The sequence below is a fragment of the Chelonoidis abingdonii genome, chromosome 4 (genome assembly GCF_003597395.2).
Source record: "Chelonoidis abingdonii isolate Lonesome George chromosome 4, CheloAbing_2.0, whole genome shotgun sequence".
Lineage (NCBI taxonomy): Eukaryota > Metazoa > Chordata > Testudines > Testudinidae > Chelonoidis > Chelonoidis abingdonii.
Genome location: NC_133772.1, coordinates 62847428 through 62869985, shown reverse-complemented (window position 1 = coordinate 62869985; position 22558 = coordinate 62847428). Strand labels below are relative to the sequence as shown.

General features: G+C 40.8%; 1 protein-coding gene across 1 annotated transcript; it reads left to right on the top strand.

Annotated features, from left to right (window-relative positions):
- The first annotated feature begins 11239 nt into the window (after positions 1-11239).
- On the top strand, positions 11240-15522 carry FIBIN (fin bud initiation factor homolog). Its single transcript, XM_032803716.2, has one exon. It carries the CDS (start codon positions 12487-12489, stop codon positions 13123-13125), a length of 639 nt encoding a protein of 212 aa, XP_032659607.1. The 5' UTR covers positions 11240-12486; the 3' UTR covers positions 13126-15522.
- Positions 15523-22558: the final 7036 nt, after the last annotated feature.

Sequence of the window (22558 nt, the reverse complement as noted above, 5' to 3'; positions counted from 1 at the left end):
CTGGAAAGCCAGGGATGACAACCGCATTTCTGGGAAACTCCACCCCCATCCATCATCTTGCCTCTTTTACAAGAACTTTGATTGGGTGGTGAGCCCCCAGCTGTTCAAAATAGCCTGGTCAGCTGGGAGGGTCACCTTTTGACCCCCAAATCTAGTGTAGGACTAAAGGGGAGCCAACCCACACCGGATCAGGCTAACAAAGTGACTGGCACTCACACCAGTCCCCAAGGAGGATTCGCTGCTGGAGCAACAGCAGCACATTGTGGGTCCATAGTCAGAAGAATTGTGTGATGACTCCCCAGAAGAGTAGCCAGCCACAGAACTTGCAGAAGAGTCAGAAGTAGCCCCAGTGCCTGGTAAGTGTTTGGCTTCATGTTTTTTGTTATTGTTAATATATGAATGGGAAGGATTTCTGGTTTATGGTTCAATACAATTTTTTACAAGGCATGGGTAGCAGCGTGTATCTGCTAGTGGCAGAATGCATGCCAGCACCTTGGCATCACCCCACCACCACCATTACTAAAATGATACCAGAAAGCACAAACAATGGTTAACCAATTTAATATTAAACTTTTACTAGATACTTGCACATTCTTCCAAAGATGTGATGGGGCGTTGAAAGTAAGAACTGTATATTGCTTTCCCTTTTAGTTCACCACATCGCACAAATTGGCTATGTCACAGCATAAAGAGCTGCCTGTAAACAGTAAACTGTAGAGGGAAGGGGAAATGTAGTGCATGGGTGACTAAATCAATGTCTGAAATAAGACAGGGGGATTGTATGCAGTCCAGACATATGCCGGAGAAGGGGGTCTAGATGTGCAGTTCTTTGAGAGTCTGTATTATTGTGTGTGTGTGTGTGTGTTTGCATATAGTCCATAAGTAGATGTAGTGAGAACAGGCTGTACTGTAAGTCACAGGGAGTCAGTAATCCATGTGGATGGTAATGCAACATCCTGCTGATTTCCCTCATGAATTTTGACCCAATCACAGGTGCTGATACCTGCAAACATTTGCTGAAGTGGGAACACCAGACAGGTAGTCACATTTCAGGGACGGGACACCAGCCTACTCCACTTGTTGCCCAGACACCATGAGCTTGAACACCTCTGTGATATGCATAGTTTTAGCTTAGAATAGAATGTCCCTTTGCCATTCAGGAACCTCACAGATTGTTATGTCCTCCACAATGCGGAATGCCTGAAAGGACTGAGAAACCTTAGGTAGTAAACCATGGCAACCTTCCATTCCTGGCTACAATGGTCTCCAATTTTTAAACCTTTGTAAATTTCTTCTTATAATTGTGGGTTCACTTTTTCACTCTGCTCAATCCAGTTGTGTCTGCAGCGCTTCTGGGAACTGAAGTGTTCCTAAGACTTTACTGAAGTGGAGTTTTACAAAGTATCATTTTTGGCCTTGAGATTCCACAGGCTCTTTTCTATGAGGATATACCAAACCTTTGTTGAAGCAGAGACAATAATGTACTGTTTTTTTCTGTTTTCAGGCCCTTCCACCTCTACAGCCCAGTTACACTGCAGGAGGTGTTTGATTTCAAACTGTCATGGAGTGGTCAAAGAGGAAGTGTTTCCCTGATGAACTTATGGTGGACATCTTGGATGGGGCCAACAAGCAGGTACAATACCAAAGTGAAAAGGATTCACAGCAAGAGGAAATAACCTAATCCTAAATTCTCCTATAAACCGTGTTCATTCCCATTGCTTTTCATAACATCCGATCACCTTTCTTTCAATTTCCTTTCTAGTTTGTGTGTATAGATTGGACCAGGGATCTTGTCTTCATCTGTACCTTTAAGGCACCTAGCACACAGTTAGTGCTATACAAATAATAACCAGTAACTGTGAGCTTAGCCTGCAGGCTTTGTACAGTTGCAAGTTTTTGTGAGTGCAAAGGGTTCGTATGCAGTTTTACCAATCTGCCCATTGCACCCAATTTGGAAAAGTCCACAACGACTTAAGCAAGTCATGTTAAATACCAGTACCTAAGTCATGCTGTTATAGGTAAAAGCCGTAAATTGTAGCAAAGGGCATGAATTACCAATCAATATTCTACACAAACCTCTGGGGCAGCAGAATAACTCAGTGTTAGGACTGTTGAATGAAAGCACTGTATGTGCAGTCATTAAACTGTGGAATGGTCAAATATGTGTATGGAAATAAATATAGAACTGGCTGTAAATACTATTTCTTCACCTGCTTCTAAACCACACATCGTGTAGAATTTTATGAGAATGTTTGTTCAGCGAGAGATTTATTTATAAGGAAATATTGGTATATTTCAGTTGAAACCATATGTTTGGATTTTATACTATTCAGTTACATAATGTATCTAGTTTTAAATGTAATGCACTCTAAAAACACAGAGAAATAAAATCTCAGAATTAATGTATTTGGCTACAAAATGGACAGTTTCTAATCTATTAAAGACAGAACTGGGAGTTTAAGTAAATTTTACTTTGGAAGTTTTTTAATTTTCTTTATTTGCTGTATTGGGGAGTGGTCTGGAAGACAGGAGATTCAAATTGCAGTCAGTAAGGTCCTAGGATATTTATCACTGTCTATCTTCTCACCGTTATAATGCAATTGATTTCATTTGCCACTGCATTGTGGCTTTATGGAGTCTATAAATCCACTCAGATGATGGGAACACATCTTAGGCTGACCTGGGGAAGTACATATGAAAAGGAAAATACTGTGGACACTGTCAGGTTAGTGAAAAAACTGTAGGATGACTGGCTAATCAATTAAAATTGTATTATAACCTAATTTTTTCTGATATTTTCAGCTCAGTGGCCCTTCCACCTACCACATCAACATAGGGGAACAGGTGGCTTACTCAACAGGAAAGGCAACAACAAAACCGAGGATTATATTGAATGAAAGCTATCAGGGCTTCAGAGGAATAAATGGACCTAAAAAAACAGTCATGTGGGCTGCAGGCGTCAGATCATTCATATTTATGTGGTGGTGTCAAGACATTTCAGTTACATCAAATCAAAGCACTTGGCAATTTATAAGGAGTAAAAGTGTACCAAGAACTTTTTTATTTATTCTTCAGTACCTCCTACACGAAACAGAAAAGGGCAGAGATGTTAAATGTGCTTTCTTTTTAAATTCTCTTAGCATTGGTTTCTTAAATATGCTGGGCCAAATTTGGCTCTTGCTTATGCCTGTGTAAATCCAGAGTTAACTCGCTGAAATCAGTGGTATTACTCTGATTTCCCTCAGTGTAAATAAGAGCACAATTTGGCCATCAGACTTCTTAGATCTTTCACAGTGTTTCTATTCAAATTTTTTCCAGCCTCTTCTCGGGCAGAACATGTCAAATTTTAAAATGTGTTGTTTCCTCCCAACCCCAGCCAAAAAAAACCCCTCTTGTTTTGCTCCTATCAGTTTCCAGGCAAGGAGTCAATGATACTACATATAGCCAGTGAAATGTATTTCTGCAGCACTTGCAAACTTGGTGCACAGTTTGCTGGGGGGAGGATGGGGAACAAGATCAGCATTGTAACTTCCATTTGTTCCCTTGGGGAGGTAAATAGGACTAATTGCAAGAATCATGTGCCCCCAATATATACCATTATCCCTTAAGAAGGAACGTTCTATAGCAGTTTACTGACAAACTGTGGGTAATCATTGGCATACTGGTTTTGACTGGAAAACACTTTTCTTACATAAATTAAATATGGATATAAAATAATATGAAATCTATTCAAAACTATGGTACATATAAAAATCATCCATTTATGGGCTAGCTCTATTGGGGCATCATAGGCTATGCTGGCAAGTTTCTGCTGCAGTGTCACATTGAAGTAGGAATCAATGAATATGGACATGGCCAGACCTAGAACAATGAAATACTATGTATAATGTGCTAAGTACTCCTCTACCCTTTGCTATTTGGGACTGTCAAGCATGTAACCCTGTAGTTAAGATTAATTTCTACATAACACTTGCAGGTTATCTTTAACTTGTCAGATGTTTCCAATCCATGGTATGAATTCCAGAGCAGAATTTGCAGCCTAATGGCTTCATAAAATCCTGAGGCCAAATTCCACTAGACTCAGGGTTAGTTTGGCACATAGTAGAGAATTTCCTATCAGAAATGTTTGGTATTAAAAAGTCAACTTCAGTAATAAAATGACCCCCTACAAAAACCACCTTTGTACAGCAGAATGACTTCTGCAAAGGATGTTTCCAAAATGTTTCAACATTCTAATGAAAAGATGCAAGAAAAAGAAAATGTCTATCTTATCTTGTCTTGTCTATCTGATCAAGATTAAGGATGGGATTTTCAAAAGTGCCTAAGTGAGATGGACACGTAAATCCCACTGAAAGTCAAAGGACATGGAGTGCCTAGGTTTTTAAACATCTCACCTGAGTGTTTACATTCTGTGCAAAGCTGCTGATTGCATGTCACTACTTGTGGTGCCTAGGTATATGAGTGTGCCTGTGCAAGTACTTGTAAATTGATCTTGCTGACAATTAAGTCTCTAGCTCTAGTACCTGAATTGTACATTGCAGCCCATAATATTATTATTGTGTATTACTTTGGTATGCAATATGTGCTAAGGGCTGTGCAGACATACAGGACACAGTCTGCCTCAAAAAATTTACAGTCTCGAAACTAAAAACAGTACTTAACTGGCTTGGTGTTCATTAGATCTGGCAATATTTTCTCCATCCTATTTTATAAGGTAACTGATTATCTCCTATGTTGTGCAAAGCAAATAATGGATTTTTCAGTTTGGGAGCCAAAGGAGAAATCAGTCCATAGAATGTCAGTGTTGGAAGGGACCTCAGGAGATCAATTAGTCCAACCCCCTGGCTCAATGCATGACCAATCCCCAATTTTTTTAAAACTTATTTATTTTGCCCCAGCTCCCTCAATGATTGAGCTCACAACCCTGGATTTAGTAGGCCAATGCCCAAACCACTGAGCTATCCCTCTCCCCCCAGTTCAATTGGAACTGAAATGATTTTTTTTTGGTTGGTTGGTTGGTTTTTCTCACCAAAATAATTTCATGTCAAACAAAATGTTTTGTTCAATCCGAAACACTTTTTTCTTGTTTTGTTTTGTTTCATTTCAGGTTGTTTGTCAGGTGTTTTCACCCTTTTTTAATTAGCTAAATTTCAAAATGAAACACTGTTTCAAAATGAAAAGTTAAAATGTTTCCTGTCAGAAATGTCTAAATGAATTTTTTTTCTGCAAATGTGAAAACAAAATCAGTTTGGTGGGTTTGATTTTTGCCAAACCTATTCGCTAAATTCAGTTTGAATCCGCAAATAATGTTGGTGCCCCCAATTATGCATTTATTATTTGCCAAAAAAAAATGCCTTGCTCTATTCCTATAGCCATTTATGAGACACCAGCCAGTCATGTGTAACTGTCAGTAATAGGATCCTTTAGTTCTTACTTGCTCTGGCACCCTCTGCATGCAGAAAGCAGTTCTGAGTATTTTAAGTATAGTAGGGATACAACTCTGTTCGCATTGGAAAAGAAGTATTATCATGTAGTATACTATCATGTAACACTGGCAGACTGCTGGGACAGGTTATAAATAGCTTGTCAAAATAATGCTAGACCAGTACTGTTAAAGTGACAGTGAAATATTTAGGTAAGGAGCTTCAGAATGATTTAGATGTAGCTTGTGAATTGTTTAATTTATATTGAATTTGTCACAATACTGTGCTTGTATAAAATGATCTTTAGAAATATGATCTTCTCCTTACTCATGTTAGTATCTTGTCAATAGGTCTGATGCATGTATCATTTTGTAAAATATTGACAATGCTCTTATTTAATGTAATCCAGTGCTCTTTATGACAGATAACAAGTTTTAGCCCCATGGAAGAGAAGGTAAAATAGTAGCACTTTCTTCCAGGTTCTTTGCTGTTAGCACCAGAAGGACTTAATATTAAAGACAGAAGATAAATGCAGAAACTCAGGCCAGCAATTGTTGGAAACCAAGAGTGGTGGGGGATAAAAACATATGTTGTGAATGCCCCTCTAACCTGCTGCTATTTGAGGCATTCAGCATGGAACCCTACAATAAGAAAACATACCTACCTACTCGCTGGTTCCTTTAAAACAAGTTGTGTTTATATATAGCTATATAATAGTTCATGGCAGAATAGCAGCCAGTAGTCATAAAAAAAATGTCAAGCTTTCCCCATTTTTCTCTTATTTAAAATTCCTAAATTCATTAAAGGTTTAGGTCCCTAAAGCCTGCAGGGCCTTTAGGACCTTACAGCATGCATCTGTTCTCAAAAGACTGATTGTTTACACCCAAGACCTTCTGATGCTGCAAGGGCGTCCCTGTCAGGTTGCCATGACCCAGGGAGAACTCAGCCATTGCAAATAGCAACATTCTTTTTTCTCATTGGAGCCAAGTACTGAAATGAATCTCTGCTTTAAATAAAAGTAACAGGAGCCCAATTCCACCCTCAGACAAGTATAACTCCCATCAACTTCAGTGGCAGTTGTACGACTGTCTTAGTGCAAAACTGGGCATTAATTTTGATGGTATTACAGTAATTCCTCACTTAACGTTGTAGTTATGTTCCTGAAAAATGCAACTTTAAGTGAAACAATGTTAAACGAATCCAATTTTCCCATAAGATTTAATGTAAATGTGGGGGGGTTAGGTTCCAAGGAAATTTGGGGGGGGCAGACAAAAGGCATTATATACTGTACAGTACTGTACTATACTGTGGTGGGGCTCAGGGCTGGAAGTGCAGGGTCTGGGAGGGAGTTAGGGGTGGGAGGGCGCTCAGGGTGGGGGTGCAGGGTCTGGGAGGGAGTTAGGGTGTGGGAGGACACTCAGGGTAGGGGTTTGGGGTCTGAGAGGGAGCTAGGATGTGGGAGGGTGCTCAGGGTGGGGATGTGGGGTCTGGGAGGGAGTTAGGGTGCAGGAGGGCACTCAGGATGGGGTGCGGGGTCTGGGAAGCAGTTAGGGTGCGGGAGGAGGCTCAGGGTTGGGGCAGGCAGGAGGTGCAGAGCACTTACCTGGGGCAGCTCCTGTTTGGTGCAGGGAGTGTGCAGGGGGCTCTGTGCAGCGCGGCACCGCCCCCATGTCCATGATTCTGGGAGCTGCCTCCCCGCCATCCCTGGCAGCCAGAGCCCTGGCCTGCAGCTCTGAAGCCCCTTTCGGAATGCAGCCCTGCGAGCACGGGCCAGAAGACTCAGGAGGAGCAGGGGCAGCCGCGCAGCCAGTGGCCGGAGAGAAGCGGGGCTTTCCCCTTCAAAGCGCCACTTCTCTCCGGCCAGCTTTGAAGGGGAAAGTGCTGCTTCTTTTCATCCGCTGGCTGCGCAGCTGCCCCTGTTCCTCCTGAGTCCTCCGGCCCATGCTCGCAGGGCCACATTCCGAAAGGGGCTTTAGAGCTGCAAGCCAGGGCCCCAAGGCCCCCTTAGCACAGGATTCTGCAGCCCCTAAAGCCCCTGTATTCTGGGTAGCCCTGCTTGCCAGTGGGGGGGGGGGCAGCTTCCCTGCTCACTCGCTTCCTTTCTCCCTCCCTCCCAGAAAGTCCTAAGCCCCGCCAAACAGCTGTTTGGCAATGGGGGAAGCACTGGGAGGGAGGTGGGAGGGAGGAAGGGAGGGGGAAGAGACGGAGAAGAGGAACTTATGCAATGCTTCCTTGTAAAGTCAGCCAAATGACGTTATAAGGGAGCATTGCACAACTTTAAACGAGTACATCCCCTAATGGAGCAGTGACGTAACTTCGAAACAACATTAAGAGAGAGGACATTAAGTGAGGAGTTACCGTACATGGGGAGTCAGGGCAGAATTTGCCTAGTAAATCAGATTCTGCTCTCAATTACGCAGTTGTAAACCCAGTGTGACAGGACAGTGGACAATGAGTATTTCCATTGACGTCATTGTAGCCAGGATTTCACCCACAATCGTCATGGGAGCATACCACAGAGAAGAGCTGTTCCTTGGATGCATTCAGAAATTGTACAGAGCCCTGATCTCACAGAGCTCACACACAATGACTTTTGTGAGGTCCCTGGAGGGAAGGAAACATATGCAAAGACACTACTCCCTCATCTGGTGCTTTTGCGGTATTATTATTTCACTTTATTGCCCTCTGAGCCCCACAGCAGAGGAGAATATCTGGGTCTTTGCCTTTAGGATTTTGGTTTGTGCCACACAATTTCATGTCTGTGTTCTGTCCATGCTTTGGTGTTGCTGGTACCCTGAACTGTGACAGGAAAACACTGAAACTAGAACTCAGGTCTTGGTAGATAAGTAAAGCATGGGTAAGATATTATTTTCAACTACCTTGTTTTAAAATCTTATTTGACATTTTTAATGTTTTCAGTTTAAACATGTATAGTGCTGGTGGTTTGGGATTTTTATGTTGTTTTAAAACATATATATTTTAGAAAAACTCTTCAGTTCATCTTCAAGGCATTTGCCGCCTTTACCGTGGAATGCTGGAAGTGACAATATTCATCCTTGCAAAGTATTATTCTTCCCAACAGCATGGGCATAGGTATTTTATAGTTTGTTAACTACTTTAATTGCATTTTCGATCAAAAATTAGGCTGCTGTTATCCCAGTTCAGAAGCATGTAGATGTTGCCTCTAATAAGGTAGCTGTCTGTCTTATTACAGCAAGCTTTGGCTTTTATTCAGGCTTCAGCTATTGAGTCATCGAAGTAACAGAGCCTGTCTCGTCATCTTCCTACAGAAGCAGACATTCCAAAAGTATACCATAGGGAGCAGAGTTATATTTTGATTCAGTATTTAATTAAGAGTTTGGACAATACATATAAGATTGAAAACAGCCAGGGACTTAGGAACCAGCAGTTGCAACACTGGCAACAGAACTGAAAAGGAAGCACTTAATCTTCTACAAACAAAGAAGGCAAAAATGCTGCTAAAATTCCAGGATATTTTCAAGGTTTTAATATGTGCAGAGTGGAGCAACAACAATACTAAGAGTGAGTCTTTTGCCTGCTTCTGTAATAGTGAAACCAACTGCATGCTGTCCAAGCTATAGCTAAGTGATTTACAGCACTGTGTTTCTAGAAAGATAGAAAACAGAGACCATCTCAGCCCAAATATCAGCCAAACCATAGACTGGCAATGACACTTGCTTAGAAGGAGACTTATGCAGACAAAGTACTACGTGTGACAGAAAGAATTGGGAACCAATGAGAATTTGATGTGAAACAAGAGCATCCCAGGAAGGAGGCTATTTGAGGCAGCCCCTGCTAGCAAGCACCAACCAAAGGAAGGCTGCCAAGAAAGCTTAGACGAATAAGCTTTAAAACTTTTACAAACACCCAAGGCACAAAAGCTTAGGCCAGCCCACCCTGTGTTATATGACAGTTTTCTAAACTTAACCACAAATGTAAGCATTAAAATGTTTCCAAGTATGTAGGTATTTTGGTTGGTTGGTTGTTTTGGATAGGGCTTTTAGCAATGCAAAATACATGGATTAAAATTAAGGGCCTGATTCTGAACCCTTACTCACTTTGAAGTAGATATGCAAGTTGTCCTAATTGAGTGTACTGAGATGGCTGGTGTGAGTAAGTACTACTCAAGGTGCATGAGGGGTTGCAAATATTATCCAAGTTATATTGGTTGGCTGGTTTTGTTTGTTTGTTTGCCTTGGGTCCAGCTCAACAAATCACTTAAAAGCATGTGCTTAAATCCCATTAAAGTCAATGGGATTTAAGTAATAAGGATGAGATCCCTGAAGAGACTTAAGCATTGCAATGCTGAGCATCATAATGACTGTTCCTTTGTGGTTAAATATTGAAATAGTGAATGGGCCAGAGAGGAAATGGGAGAATGGGTGAGAATGACTCTGTAGTGAGTGTGCTAGCCCCTGAGCTAAAAGTTATAGGATGGACACCACCACCTCTTGGATCCTGAGAGAGACCCAATCTGGTAGGCAGCCTCTGAACACACCTACCGATCAGGCCCTCCATGCGAGTTAGGTGACTGAATGTCTGTCTTCCCCTGGTTTGTGAGTTGCTCTGAGGCTTAGGCACCAGAGAGGTATCCAGGAGCCCAAAGAGAGGCACCAGTGCACATGTCTAGAGGCAGAAACACAGGTGCCTAGGGAACTTTTATGGCAAAAAATTAGACAGAGTGAGTTTGGGCACCTACAGGTTTCAGTGGGAGTTTTGCGGATCACAGTGGAGCCTTAGGTCTCTAAGCCGAGACTTAGGTGACTAAGTATCATTGTGGATCTGGACATAAATGACCAAAATAATTATGAGAAATGCAGAGGGCCCAATACAACTCCCAGTTCAGTCAATGGGATCTAGATCAGGTCCCAAGTGCCTGTGAACCTTATAACATGCAGAAAGGTTCAACACTCGTCTATAGCTGAAATATTTATGTCAAAGGGACCACCTTAACAAAGTTGTGGCAATTCCAGAGTGTATATATGCTGAATTTCTTCTTACCTTATTCTTAGCTTGAGACTTCCACTGACAATTAAAGACTTGTTACACACTAACCACCATCCCCAGTAACCCAACTGCTGAAACCAGCCAAAATTGTGATAAAAAAATTCAAAATATGTATTTTTGCCCCTAGAAGACAAATATAACTGTATTTTTCAAAAACTTTTCCCAAAAATGCACCCAGCTTTTCATACAAAAACAGGTTATCTTGAATACTGCGTGCAGATGTTGTTGCCCCATCTCAAAAAAAGATATATTAGAATTGAAAAAGATTCAGAAAAGGGCAACAAAAATTATAAGGAACAGCTTCCATATGAGGACAGATTAATAAGACTGGGACTTTTCAGCTTGCGAACAAGATGACTAAGAGGGGATATGTTAGAGGTCTATAAAATCATGACTAGGGTGGAGAGAGTAAATAAGGAAGTGTTATTTACTCCTTCTCATAACACAAGAACTAGGGGTCACCAAATGAAATTAATAGGCAGCAGGTTCAAAACAAAGAAAAGGAAGTATTTCTTTATACAACACACAGTCAACTTATGGAACTCTTTGCCAGAGAATGTTGTGAAGGCCAAAACTATAACAGGCTTCAAAAAAGAACTAGATGCATTTACGGAGGATAGGTCCATCAGTGGCTACTAGCCAGGATGGGCAGGGATGGTGTCCCTCACCTCTGTTTGCCAGATGCCAGGAATGGGAGACAAGGAATGGATCACTTGATAATTACCAGTTCTGTTCATTCCCTCTGAAGGACCTGGCACTGGCCACTGTCAGAAGACAGGATACTGAGCTAGATGGACCTTTGGTCTGACCGAATATGGCCATCCTTATATTCTTATGTTGCCTGATAAGATGAAATTTCATTTTTCAGCTTTAACCTAGAAAGTTTTATCATATTAAAGCTTTATTCTATATTCTTTATTTTCTCTTTCTTGTTATCAGTGATTAACTGTATGATTTGAAAGAACAGATATCTTCTTTTTATCTTTCCAGACCTCTCATCTTGTATTTATTTTTCCACACTTTGAAGCCTATATGCAACTATAGTGAAACACTTTAAAAAAGACTATGATTGCTCAGTTTGTAAAGGGTGAGGGATCGCCTGTTTTCTACCTTCCATAATCAAGCCTGTTAACTGCTTTCTTAAAAGGAAGCACATACTGCTGTTTCTGCAAATGACAGTGTTCAAGAAATGTTAATTACAGGGATTGTAAGGGAGAAGATGCTAGTTAAGTAGGGAATCTTTTTCCCTACTTTTCTGGCTAATTTTTTTCAAACTAATATATTCACTGCTGCCAGAACTTTGACTTGTTGAATGACTGGTGACACTTTCCCCTTTGAACGCCCTATTTACTTTTTCAACACGAATAGGTAGTAGTGCCAGATCTTTATGGACCCACACGTATGCATGATACTGTAGCTTTAATAAGGGAGTCCTACTGTAAGGACTCTTTCCAAACTGGCTTCTTGGCTTTTTAAGTGACGGAACCGTGGTGTAATTTGAGAGCAGAGAGATCCTAGGGATAGCATTAGCCAAAAGCAAAGCTCCACATTACCACTCCAGATGTGAAAGAAATAGTAGCAAAGGTCTCCGGAGCCCCAGACTGAGCTATCTGATCTCAGCCTTCCTCTGCACCCCCTCGGCTTTGCTACATTTCATCGGCAACAAAGGGGAGGAGGAAGGGGGGAAAAAAGAAGAAAGTCACAAAGTTTTGCTTGAGCCCTGGAAAAGGGGCGGCGGGTGTGGGGGGGGGGGGGAATCCCCGACGTAATTCAGGGCAGTAGGAGATCTTCCAGGGGATCTCCTCTGGCTGGGGAGCCTTGGATGCAGCTTGGAGCAAGGCAGTGCCTTTAATGAAGCATGCTGAGTCTGTGAGGAGTGGCTGGAGGAAGCGGACTGCCCAGGCTGCTGCGGCTCCCTGAGCTGCCCTGCTCCGGGGGGTAGCCGGGCAGGGTCGTGAGCGCGTGTTTGTTCTCTCCGACCAGCCGATCCCTCTGCGCCCCTTCCGAGCCCCTCTGGCTCACTCCCGCCCCCGGGATGCTGGGGCTGCGCTTGCTGTGGCTCAGCTGCCTGGGCAGCCTGTGCCGAGGCTATTTCGACGGTCCCCTGCACCCGGAGATGTCCAATGGGACCCTGCACCACTACTTCGTGCCGGACGGCGACTACGAGGAGAACGACGACCCGGAGAAGTGCCAGCTGCTCTTCAGGGTGAGCGAGCACCGGCGCTGCAGCCTGGGCGGGGAGCAGGGGCCGGCGGGCGGCGGGCCCAGCCTCACCCTGCGGGAGGAGTTCACCATCCTGGGCCGGCAGGTGGAGGACGCGGGCCGGGTGCTGGAGGGCATCACCAGGAGCATCTCGTACGACCTGGACGGGGAGGAGAGCTACGGCAAGTACCTGCGCAGGGAGTCCCAGCAGGTCGGCGACGCCTACTCCAACTCCGACAAGTCCCTGGCCGAGCTGGAGAGCAAGTTCCGGCAGGGCCAGGAGCACGAGAGCAAGGAGGAGAGCCGCCTCAATGATGACTTCCAGGCCATGCTCGTGCACACCCGGGCCCTGCTCACGGAGACCCTGGGCATCTCCGCGGGGCTCCGGGATAAGTACGATCTGCTCTCCTTAACCGTCAGGAGCCACGACGCCCGGCTAAACAGGCTCAGGAACGAGTATCTCAAAGGGTGATGCCCCTGGGGCAGCAGAGACCTGGACTTTGGGTTAGGAAACAGCTTCTTGTGGTGGCTACTAGGAGCCATAAGCACAGGAGTCCCAGCTGGGGGCTTCTCCTTGGAGGGGAAGTGGCATTGACAAAACCAAGCCAAGTCTAGAGTCACCTCCCTGCCCATCATGGCGAGGAGGACTCCTTTTCACCATGCTCTTTGCATTCAACCGTGGGCCTCTGCCTGCCACAAATTATAGGACCCAGGTACAAGGCAGTGGAGAATCCCGCAGGTTGCTGGGCATTTGCGGGCAGGACTTGTTCCAGTGAAGTCTTGCAGGTAACTACTCAACACCAACAAGAAGGTTGCAGTCTGACCCTGGATGGTGCCCAACATTTCCATCAGCACAAAATGGGGGATTTCCCCCTCTGCCCCATAAAATCTTGTTTAGATTAATATAGAAAAAAATTAAAAGCAAATATCAGTTAATGGGGAGATTTAGCACATTGCTGTGGCAGTGTTATTAAAGGGTAGATATCAGGGGCCTGCTGCTCTACTTGCCTTGCACTTCTGTCCTCACTCTACACCTATGTAAAGTAAGTATAAAATGCTGCCACAGAGTCTGCCACCTTTACTGATGGTGAGTAGCAGCACCTTGTTCCAGAAGAAGCTCTGTTGATTTCAAAATAATAAGCTTACTAACAGAGTAAGGTGCTACTCAACAGAAGGAAAGGTGTTGTAACCTGCCCTTTGCTAGCATTTGACAAGGACTTTGCATAGGTATAAAACGGCTGCACAAGGTACCAAGCAACAGAGGATCAGGCCTTGTTTTTTCAAAGTAGGTCCTAATTGCAGTTTAATAACAGGTAGAGTGTGTTCTGAAGTTCTGTAGATTTTATTACGTACCTCCCATTAACACACAACTTTCTTTCTGGGACTGTATTTATAAGATTTGATTTCTAGTTTATTTCTTTTAAAAGTTATGGGTTGTAAATTGTAAACAAATAGCACATGTATAGGAAGCTGAAGTTTAGAGGTATGTTTAAATTAAGTGTCCCAATATTTAAAAAAAATACATTGTGTTATATATTGTGCATCTCTGATCACAATAAAGTAACCTTGTCATTTTAGATTTTCTACCATTAGTTAATGTCATCTTTTCCAGCTAGATTCTTGATTCAACTACCATAAACATGGACAAAACAAAGTACTTTTTTGGAACCATATTCAAATGAATCTGTACTGGACTATGGATCTCGAATCGGTTTTGTTTTTTGTTTTGATATTTCTTTTTACTCATTCAAATATAGGCCTCTTGGCCTGCTAATAAATCCTTAGCTTTCTTGGTTTGTTAACAGCACATATATTCTGCTTATGTAAAATATTGTTCTGCTAAATAATTTAAAGCTGTGATTTTCATTTGTGTTTTGATTGAAGAAAACCATTCTGGCAGAGCTTGTGCTCCTTAAGCCTTGCTTATATGTGACTCTAAGTTATCAAATCCCAAGAGCCAGCTGAAAAGGCATTTGAGATTCAGACCCAACAAAAAGTTAGGCACATGAGTAACTTTAAATAAGAAATGGAAAGCAGAAATAAGCACTACTCCTAGTAGTGTTTGTAGTATCAGACCCTAGACTTTTAGAGTCTTATTTTTCTAAACCCGATAAAAGGTTTTGTCTGTTCCAAGACAGTGATTTTTATTTGTGGTTACCTCTGTACTTTTGCTAGCTAATCTGTTATTAAAAATTATTTGTGCTCCTAGACAATAGCAAAAGTGCATAGCAGGTCTTTGCATTATGGTTTAATCTTTACTACCATCAATGTTTAATCAATTGGGTGGAATATTAGCTACTGCATTACTGGTACTGCCGGCAGGATCACTGTTTGGGTGAAAATAATAATTGTTCCTGTGTTGTTTTAATAAATATTTGAACCCAAAATTGAAGCACACATTTTCTTTTATGGTTCTATATGAGTCTATACCTGATTTTAATCACAAGGTTGTCAAACATATCTTTTCAGCAAAACTGGTGGAATATAAAGTACCTGCCTAGTGAGAACTTCCTTTTTACTAAAAAATATAAAATTCTTCAGCACACAACTGCTCAATGCAAGTAATGCTAAAAAGAAAAATCAACATATAGAACTTGCAACTTTATGGAGTTGCAACAAAAGTTGTTTTGTAAACATGTAGGGACAAATTCTGCCAACCATACTCATATTTAGTAGTACCTTACTCTATAACTAGTGTCATTTGGTAAATTTTTCAAAAGTGCTCAGTCAGGGACAGATTTTCAAAGGTATTTAGACACCTAAAAATGCAGATAGGTGCCTAATGGGATTTTCAAAAGCACCTAGGTACCTAATTCTTATTAAATCAATGAGAGGAAGGCATCTAGGCACTTTTAAAAATCCTATTAAGTGCCTATTTGTATCTTTAGGTTCCTAAATACCTTTGGAAATCTGGCATGAAGGCCTCTTTGAAAATGCTGCTCATTGATTTCAATAGGACTGTTCACAGAGTAAGATATTACTTAATGTGAGAAAAGGTGGTCGAAGCTGTCCCTAGGGGTGATATACTTACTACTAGTGGTGTTTTGCTCTCGAGTCCACACTACCCCTTCTCACCAATATTTTTGACTAGGCTAGTGACCATACCTCAAAGAACTTGGGGGATTAATTCATACTTCACTATCTTTCTTTATCTCATCCGCTTAGAATTTTGTGCCAAATATATCTGTACTAAACTTCATTTGTACTAAGATTATTTAAGAATAACTTTGTAGCTCCACTGATGCTAATAAACTCACCACAGAGATGAATTTAGCCTTTTGCTTTTAAATTCAATGTAAAGGCTCACTCCATGGCCTCTCCCCTCTCAGCTTTTTGGAAAACAGTATTAAAGCTTGAGTTTTAGAGTCTCAATTTAATAAGTCACTGGCCAAAATATAATTTGTAAACCTTATTAAGGGAAGTGAGGTGGCAAACATGGCTTGAATCCATGCTACAGATTATTAAAACCATTTTATACCTCTCTTCAGACCCTACAAGAAAGGCAGTCTCAGACACAGTTCTCTTGAACATAGCTTACGTTAAATTGGTTTAGCTGTACTATGAAGAGGATTTGTTGTAGCACAATGTTATTTGGTCCTTCCAAGCAATCCAGCAACACGCAGCATAATGTCGAGAAGGTAAAGGTTTGCAGAGTAGCTACTTCCAAAGCAGGAATTATACAGGAATGTTTGGTATAACTGCATATTCAGATCAATGTCCCTGTGTATGTAAATACACCTAAAGTTATTTGAAATTCATGCTAGTGTGATCAAGTTTCTGTGACAAATCTCTCCATTGGATATTTATATCTCAACAAAAATGTTTTTAAATATACTCCAGATTGAATGGCAAATCGGGCCTTAGCACAATGTTAAGTCATTAACACAATGTTGCTTATCTAAAGTTTGAAAAAATTCTAGTCTGCAATTTTTAAGATGAGTACCAAATAAAATGGGGGGTTGTTTCTGCCAACACTAAGGTCTGGATTGTAAAAAGTTCACCTGTTTATCTAAAGGTGTGATTTTGAACCAATTTAGTTAACCCGATGCAAAACTGTGGATGAACATTTACATGTATTTAAACTGGATTTATATCTGTTCAGTTTGTGTTAGTAAATGTGTAGGCACAAACTAAGCCGATACAACCATTTAAAAACCATTATAAATGCATCAGTGCAGGGGTTTGGACTGGTTAAAAAGCCTTAACAATGGGTGTAGAATTTACTACAGCAAGTAATCCCACTGAAATCCGTGGTAAACTGTACTGGTACAACGTGTTTGCAGGAGTGGATTATCAGTGATTTTGTCTGGCTTTTTAGGGCCCTTAAAATTACAATTAAGACCCTTTAAAACTGACAGAGGATTGCAGTTCACTTTGTAGTCTACTTGCTTTTCTTTGTTTTGATCTAGGGCCAGATCTTCAGCTGGTGTACCAAGTTACAGAAGCTGTGTGTCTGGTCCTTTGTTTTTAATCTCCTGGGTATGTATGTTGAAGGGTTAACATATACTATCAAGTGTCTCTCTGAACATTTCTTGAGGATTTTAAATAAGGGACCTTACTGAATGATTGCAGCAGTTACTTCTACTTAGTAACTCATACCATTATGTCAAAATATTGCAGCCTATATGGCACTCAATCGTTAAAAAAAAATAATAATAGGCTGAATTAAGAGCAAGCTGCCTTTTTCTGTTATGACTCCACTCCACCCACTGACAGCTCATTTCAAAGCTGGTGTTTTATCAGTTTGTTGAAGAGCAGACGGAGTCAGGTGATGGAGTTATTTTTTTAAGCAAATCATATATCTGGAACTATCATAAAGAAGCTTACTTGTTACTGTAGTTATGAAGGAGGCTTTAACTCACTCAGCCCCAAAACTTTACACATGATGCTCTAAGTCAGTAAACAGACTGTTTTTTCCCTCTCGCGTAGCTTACATCTGGTATTAGTTGTATGTCCTAAACATTCTCGTACCTTAGGTATTTTCTTCTCAGAGATACAACATTCAGAAGGGAGGAGAACTATTTTAAAGATACAAGGTGGCTCTGAAAGAGTTGGTGTGTGGAAATTGCTTAAACTGGGCTCATATCCATAGCAGTGCACAGCAATTCATCAAGATTTGCTCCTGAAAAGAGAAAAAGACACTCTAAGATCATTACACTGTGTACAGTAAGGTAGTAGTCAACAGGGTGAGCTAAGGACAGAGCATAATCTGATTCTTAGCCTTAGCTCAGAAAATCCTTATTTTTGTGGGTTGCATATGAAACCCTCAGTGAAAGAAATTTGACAGCTATGAATAACGAAGTAAACATTATGCTTAGAGTTTGGCTAACTGCAAAAACATAGTTTGCCTAAAGACTGTTAAGGAAATTTGTTTCCTGAATCTTTGCCCAACTATTGCCATAAAATAAGCAAAGTATGGGTCTCTGTTCAGTTCTTGACATGTATGCCTCACTGACAACAGTAGAGAACCTGCCACATAAACCATTCACACACTTTTTTCATGTTTTACCAGTGTAGTTATTAGAAAAGAAAATAACATGATTTTTTTTCATTTTCTTCATAGTCTTCTTGCTTACAACATCAATTAACTGGAGAATTCCAAGTTTAAGGAACAAAATTGTAAAGAAGAGAACATCTATCTTCCATAACTATTGTAGCTCCTAACAGTGTGTCTTGGAAATTCTTGTACATTGCAGTTGTACTTGAGTTCTGCTGAAACTTGAAGAGGTACCGTGGTTGTTTGCAACATGTCATTAGCATTCTCTCATTAGAAAATGCAATGCCAAGTGCACCTTTTCTTCTCAAAAGGCAATTGTGTTCAGTATGTACATCCCTTTTCATTACTTCATTACTTTCATTAATTAAGTCTAAAGCAGACTAAAGCAGAACAATTAAAAGGGATCTCACAAAACTGGAAGACTAGACAACAAAATGGTAGATGAAATTCAGTGTTGATAAATGAAAAGTAAAGCACATCGGAAAACATAATCCCAACTATACATATAAAATGATGGGGTCTACATTAGCTATTACCACTCAAGAAAGAGATCTTGGAGTCATTGTGAATAGTTTTCTGAAAACATCTGTTGAATGTGCAGTGGTAGTCAAAAAAGCTAACAATGTTAGGAACCATTAGGAAAGGGACAGATAAGAAAACAGTAAATATTATAATGCCACTATATAAATCCATGGTGCGCCCACATCTTGAATACTGCATGCAGTTCTGGTTGCCCCATCTCAAAAAAGATATTTTAGAATTGGAAAAGATACAAAAGCGCAACAAAAATGATTCCATATGAGAAGAGATTTAACGGACTGGGACTGCTCAGCTTGGAAAAGAGACGACTGAGGGAGGGGAATGTGATAGAGGTCTATAAAGTCATGAATGATGTGGAGAAAGTGAATAAGGAAGTGTTCTTTACCCTTTTACATAACACAAGAACTAGGAGTCATTCGATGAAATTAATAGGCAGCAGTTTTCAAACAAACAAAAAGAAGTACTTCACACAACACACAGTCAACCAATGGAACCCATTGCTGGGGAAACTGTAAAGACCAAAACTATAACTGGGTTAAAAAAAGAATTAGATAAGTTCATGGAGGATAGGTCCACCAAAGGCTATTAAGCAAGATGGTCAGAGATACAACTTTATGCTCTGGGTGTCACTAAACCTCTGACTGCTAGAAACTGGGAATGAATGACAGGATGGATCACTCGTTAATTGCCCTGTTCTGTTCATTCCCTTTGAAGTACCTGGCATTGGTCACATCGGACGACAGGATACTGGGCTAGATGGACCATTGGTCTGACCCAGTATGGCCATTCTTATGTTCTTACTTAGAAACATATGCTGAACCTTTTTTCCATGTGAGAGCAGTTGGTCATGTTTGAACTTATTTTGGAGAGAAAACAATCCATAGGGAAGGTTGGCTTAGGCCTGGACTACACTAGTGGGGTTGGAAGTCAAACTAAGATATGCAACTTCAGCTACGCTATTCACGTAGCTGAAGTCAAAGTATCTTAGGGTACGTCTACACTGCACGATTATTTCGAATTAGCTTAAACCGATATTACAAAACAGATCTAATAAAATCGGTTTAGCGCGTCCACAGTGGGATCCTGAAATCGATTGTTTGCGTCCATGGTCCAAAGCTACCATCGATTTCAGGAGCGGTGCACTGTGGGTAGCTGTTCCTCAGCTATCCCCTTTCCCTTTTTTTTTTTCACGTGGTGGTGGGGGGAAATAAACTGAGGAGCTGTTCCCTGAACCACGCCAGAGACACTGTGTTTGAACCTACAGACATTGGGAGCTCAGCCAAGAATGCAAATAATTTTCAGAGACTGCTGTGGACTGTGGGATAGCTGGAGTCCTCAGTACCCCCTCCCTCCCTTCATGAGCGTCCATTTGAGTCTCTGGCTTCCCGTTACGGCTACTCCTCTCGTTTGGGAGGAGTTCCGAAATCGATTTAAGGAGCCGTTTAACTCGATATTAATGACGACGTCATGTGAACGGATACAGCGTTAAATCGGTATATCGGCCATTAAACCGATTTAAAGTCGCAGTGTAGACCTGGCCTTAGTTCGACTAACCTGGCTGTCCTCATGGCAGTGAGTCGACTGGTGCGGCTCCCCTATCGACTCTGCTTACTCCTCCTGCAGAGGTGGAGTACGGCCTTCGATTAGCAGATTGATTTATCACGTCCAGATGAGAGGTGATAAATTGATCCCTGATACATCGAACACTACCCGCCAATGCAGCGGGTAGTATAGATATACCCTGAGAAAGTCATAATTCAGAGTTAAGATTGGCAAGTGTAGGATGACAGAAGAATTCCCATACTTAAATCATATTTTCCATACACTTTCCATATTTCATATTACACATTCCACATTTTACTGCAGCAGCAGTTGCCATCATAAATTTTGTTTCACTGCTAACACATTTTACAATAAACAGACTGTCAATGTTTCAAGAGGTTTTTCAGTCTCCTTAATAAATCATCTTTTCCTACAAATATTTGCCCACCATAATTTACACAGTTTAGCCCACTGAAGTCAATAGAAAAACCTCAAAGGGCTGTGGATCAGGCCCTTAGTTTTTAATCATCACTAATTTTCCTTATAATGGTTATCTGAGAGCTTAATAGCCACATATCTGGACAATAACAAGAAAGATCCTTTGTGTAAATTGTTTTGATGTTACTGAATAGTTCTTTGATAACATCTAGGCTTAGAAGGACATGATCAACTTCTTGAGACACCAGATCCTGACCTTCCTTAAGAATTAGAACCTGTCCTAGTTTAATATAAATTTAGTTTCTGATATGTGATACATTAATATTTAAACTCAGTTTAATTTCTTCCCAGTTATTTTCATATTTTGATACTTTCACACTGAAATATGATCCTTATGCCCTCTGTAGGCCAACATACTTTGCACTAAACATATATATGCAAATAAATGCATCATTGAAGCTACATAGAATAAAATGAATAATATAAGATTATTTTTGTAATATTTACTCACTCATATTGCACATAATGTGTATATTCAGTTCAGATTAATTGTGTTAGACTCTAATCCTACAAGCATATAATTGCATGAGTAGACACCTATCAGACCAGCAGTCCTATGGGCTTCAATGAGACTACTCATGTAAGTAAGAACTACTTGTGGGAGTAAAAATGTGTAGACTCTTCCTGTGTACAGGGCAAATACTTGTCTGAATTGAAGTCCAGATTAAAAGACTTGATGCAGCCTTAAACCTCATTCCTGCAAACACATACATACCGGTACACACTTTTATGCATAATCTCAATACATACCTCCAACCCATATATGAAACTCCCACAAAACTCAGTAGGGTTTGTGCATAACTATTATGACCTTTTGACTGTGGAAGAGGACCCATTTCAAAGGAGGTTGAGGTTGCTCATCATCTGGTAAGAACAAAGCTCTCTGGATGTCTTGAGGGATGTGCTGGTAGGAGAAGGAAGTAACTGAACTGTGTGCAGCAGAATTTATCTTTACTTTGAGTGTGTAAATACCAATTTGAGAGGGGCTGCTAAGAAAAAACTAAGCCCTAAGCAGAAACACCGTACACATTTTTTTTCTTTTTAAATTTTGATTTTGTTTTTAACAGATGTAGTATGCACAAATGTGTCCATCTATCTGTCTGTTCAGACTGCTTTTTATATCAGTACCTAATGGCCCATTTCTAGCCTCTTCAAAGTCATTATCACTTCTAATTTTGAATGTCAGGTCCTACTGTCAGTTATTTAACCAGAATATACAAATCTATTATTAATACACTCTATACCATGTTATACATTTTTCATTTGATTTTTTTAGACTAACCTTAAACCAAGCTACAGTAGGAAACTGATGTTAAAAACCAGGAACACTGAGTCTTTAGGAAAAGAATTAAATCCAGGAAACCATTGTACTATCAACAGATCTTGTAACAATACAGTCATTTATCTGGAGAATTTATCCACTGTTCAGTCAACTATGAATTTCATATCCTGGATTCACTAACATCAGCTAGAAAGATGTCACTAACTACTTACATATCGTATTAATGTGCACACTTTGTCTGGCAAGCCATCTATAACACCATAACATCCATAAAGGTTCTGAAGTAGCTCTTAACATGTTGTTGTATCCTAAAATTGCTAGTTGTGCTTTTGAGTGACATATCATAATAAGATAACTTATTTCTAAATGCTATGTGATGTCAAGCCTCAGATTAATCTTGGATCGTGTATTAAATAATACATAGCACTGTAGAGTAATAAATTCTAAGCCCATCTTGAATACTCAAAAGGACAATAAGGCATCCATTTTTGTTGACCTTCTTGTCCCTTCCCTTGGTCTAGTTTGGCACCTATTTCGGTTTAGGTG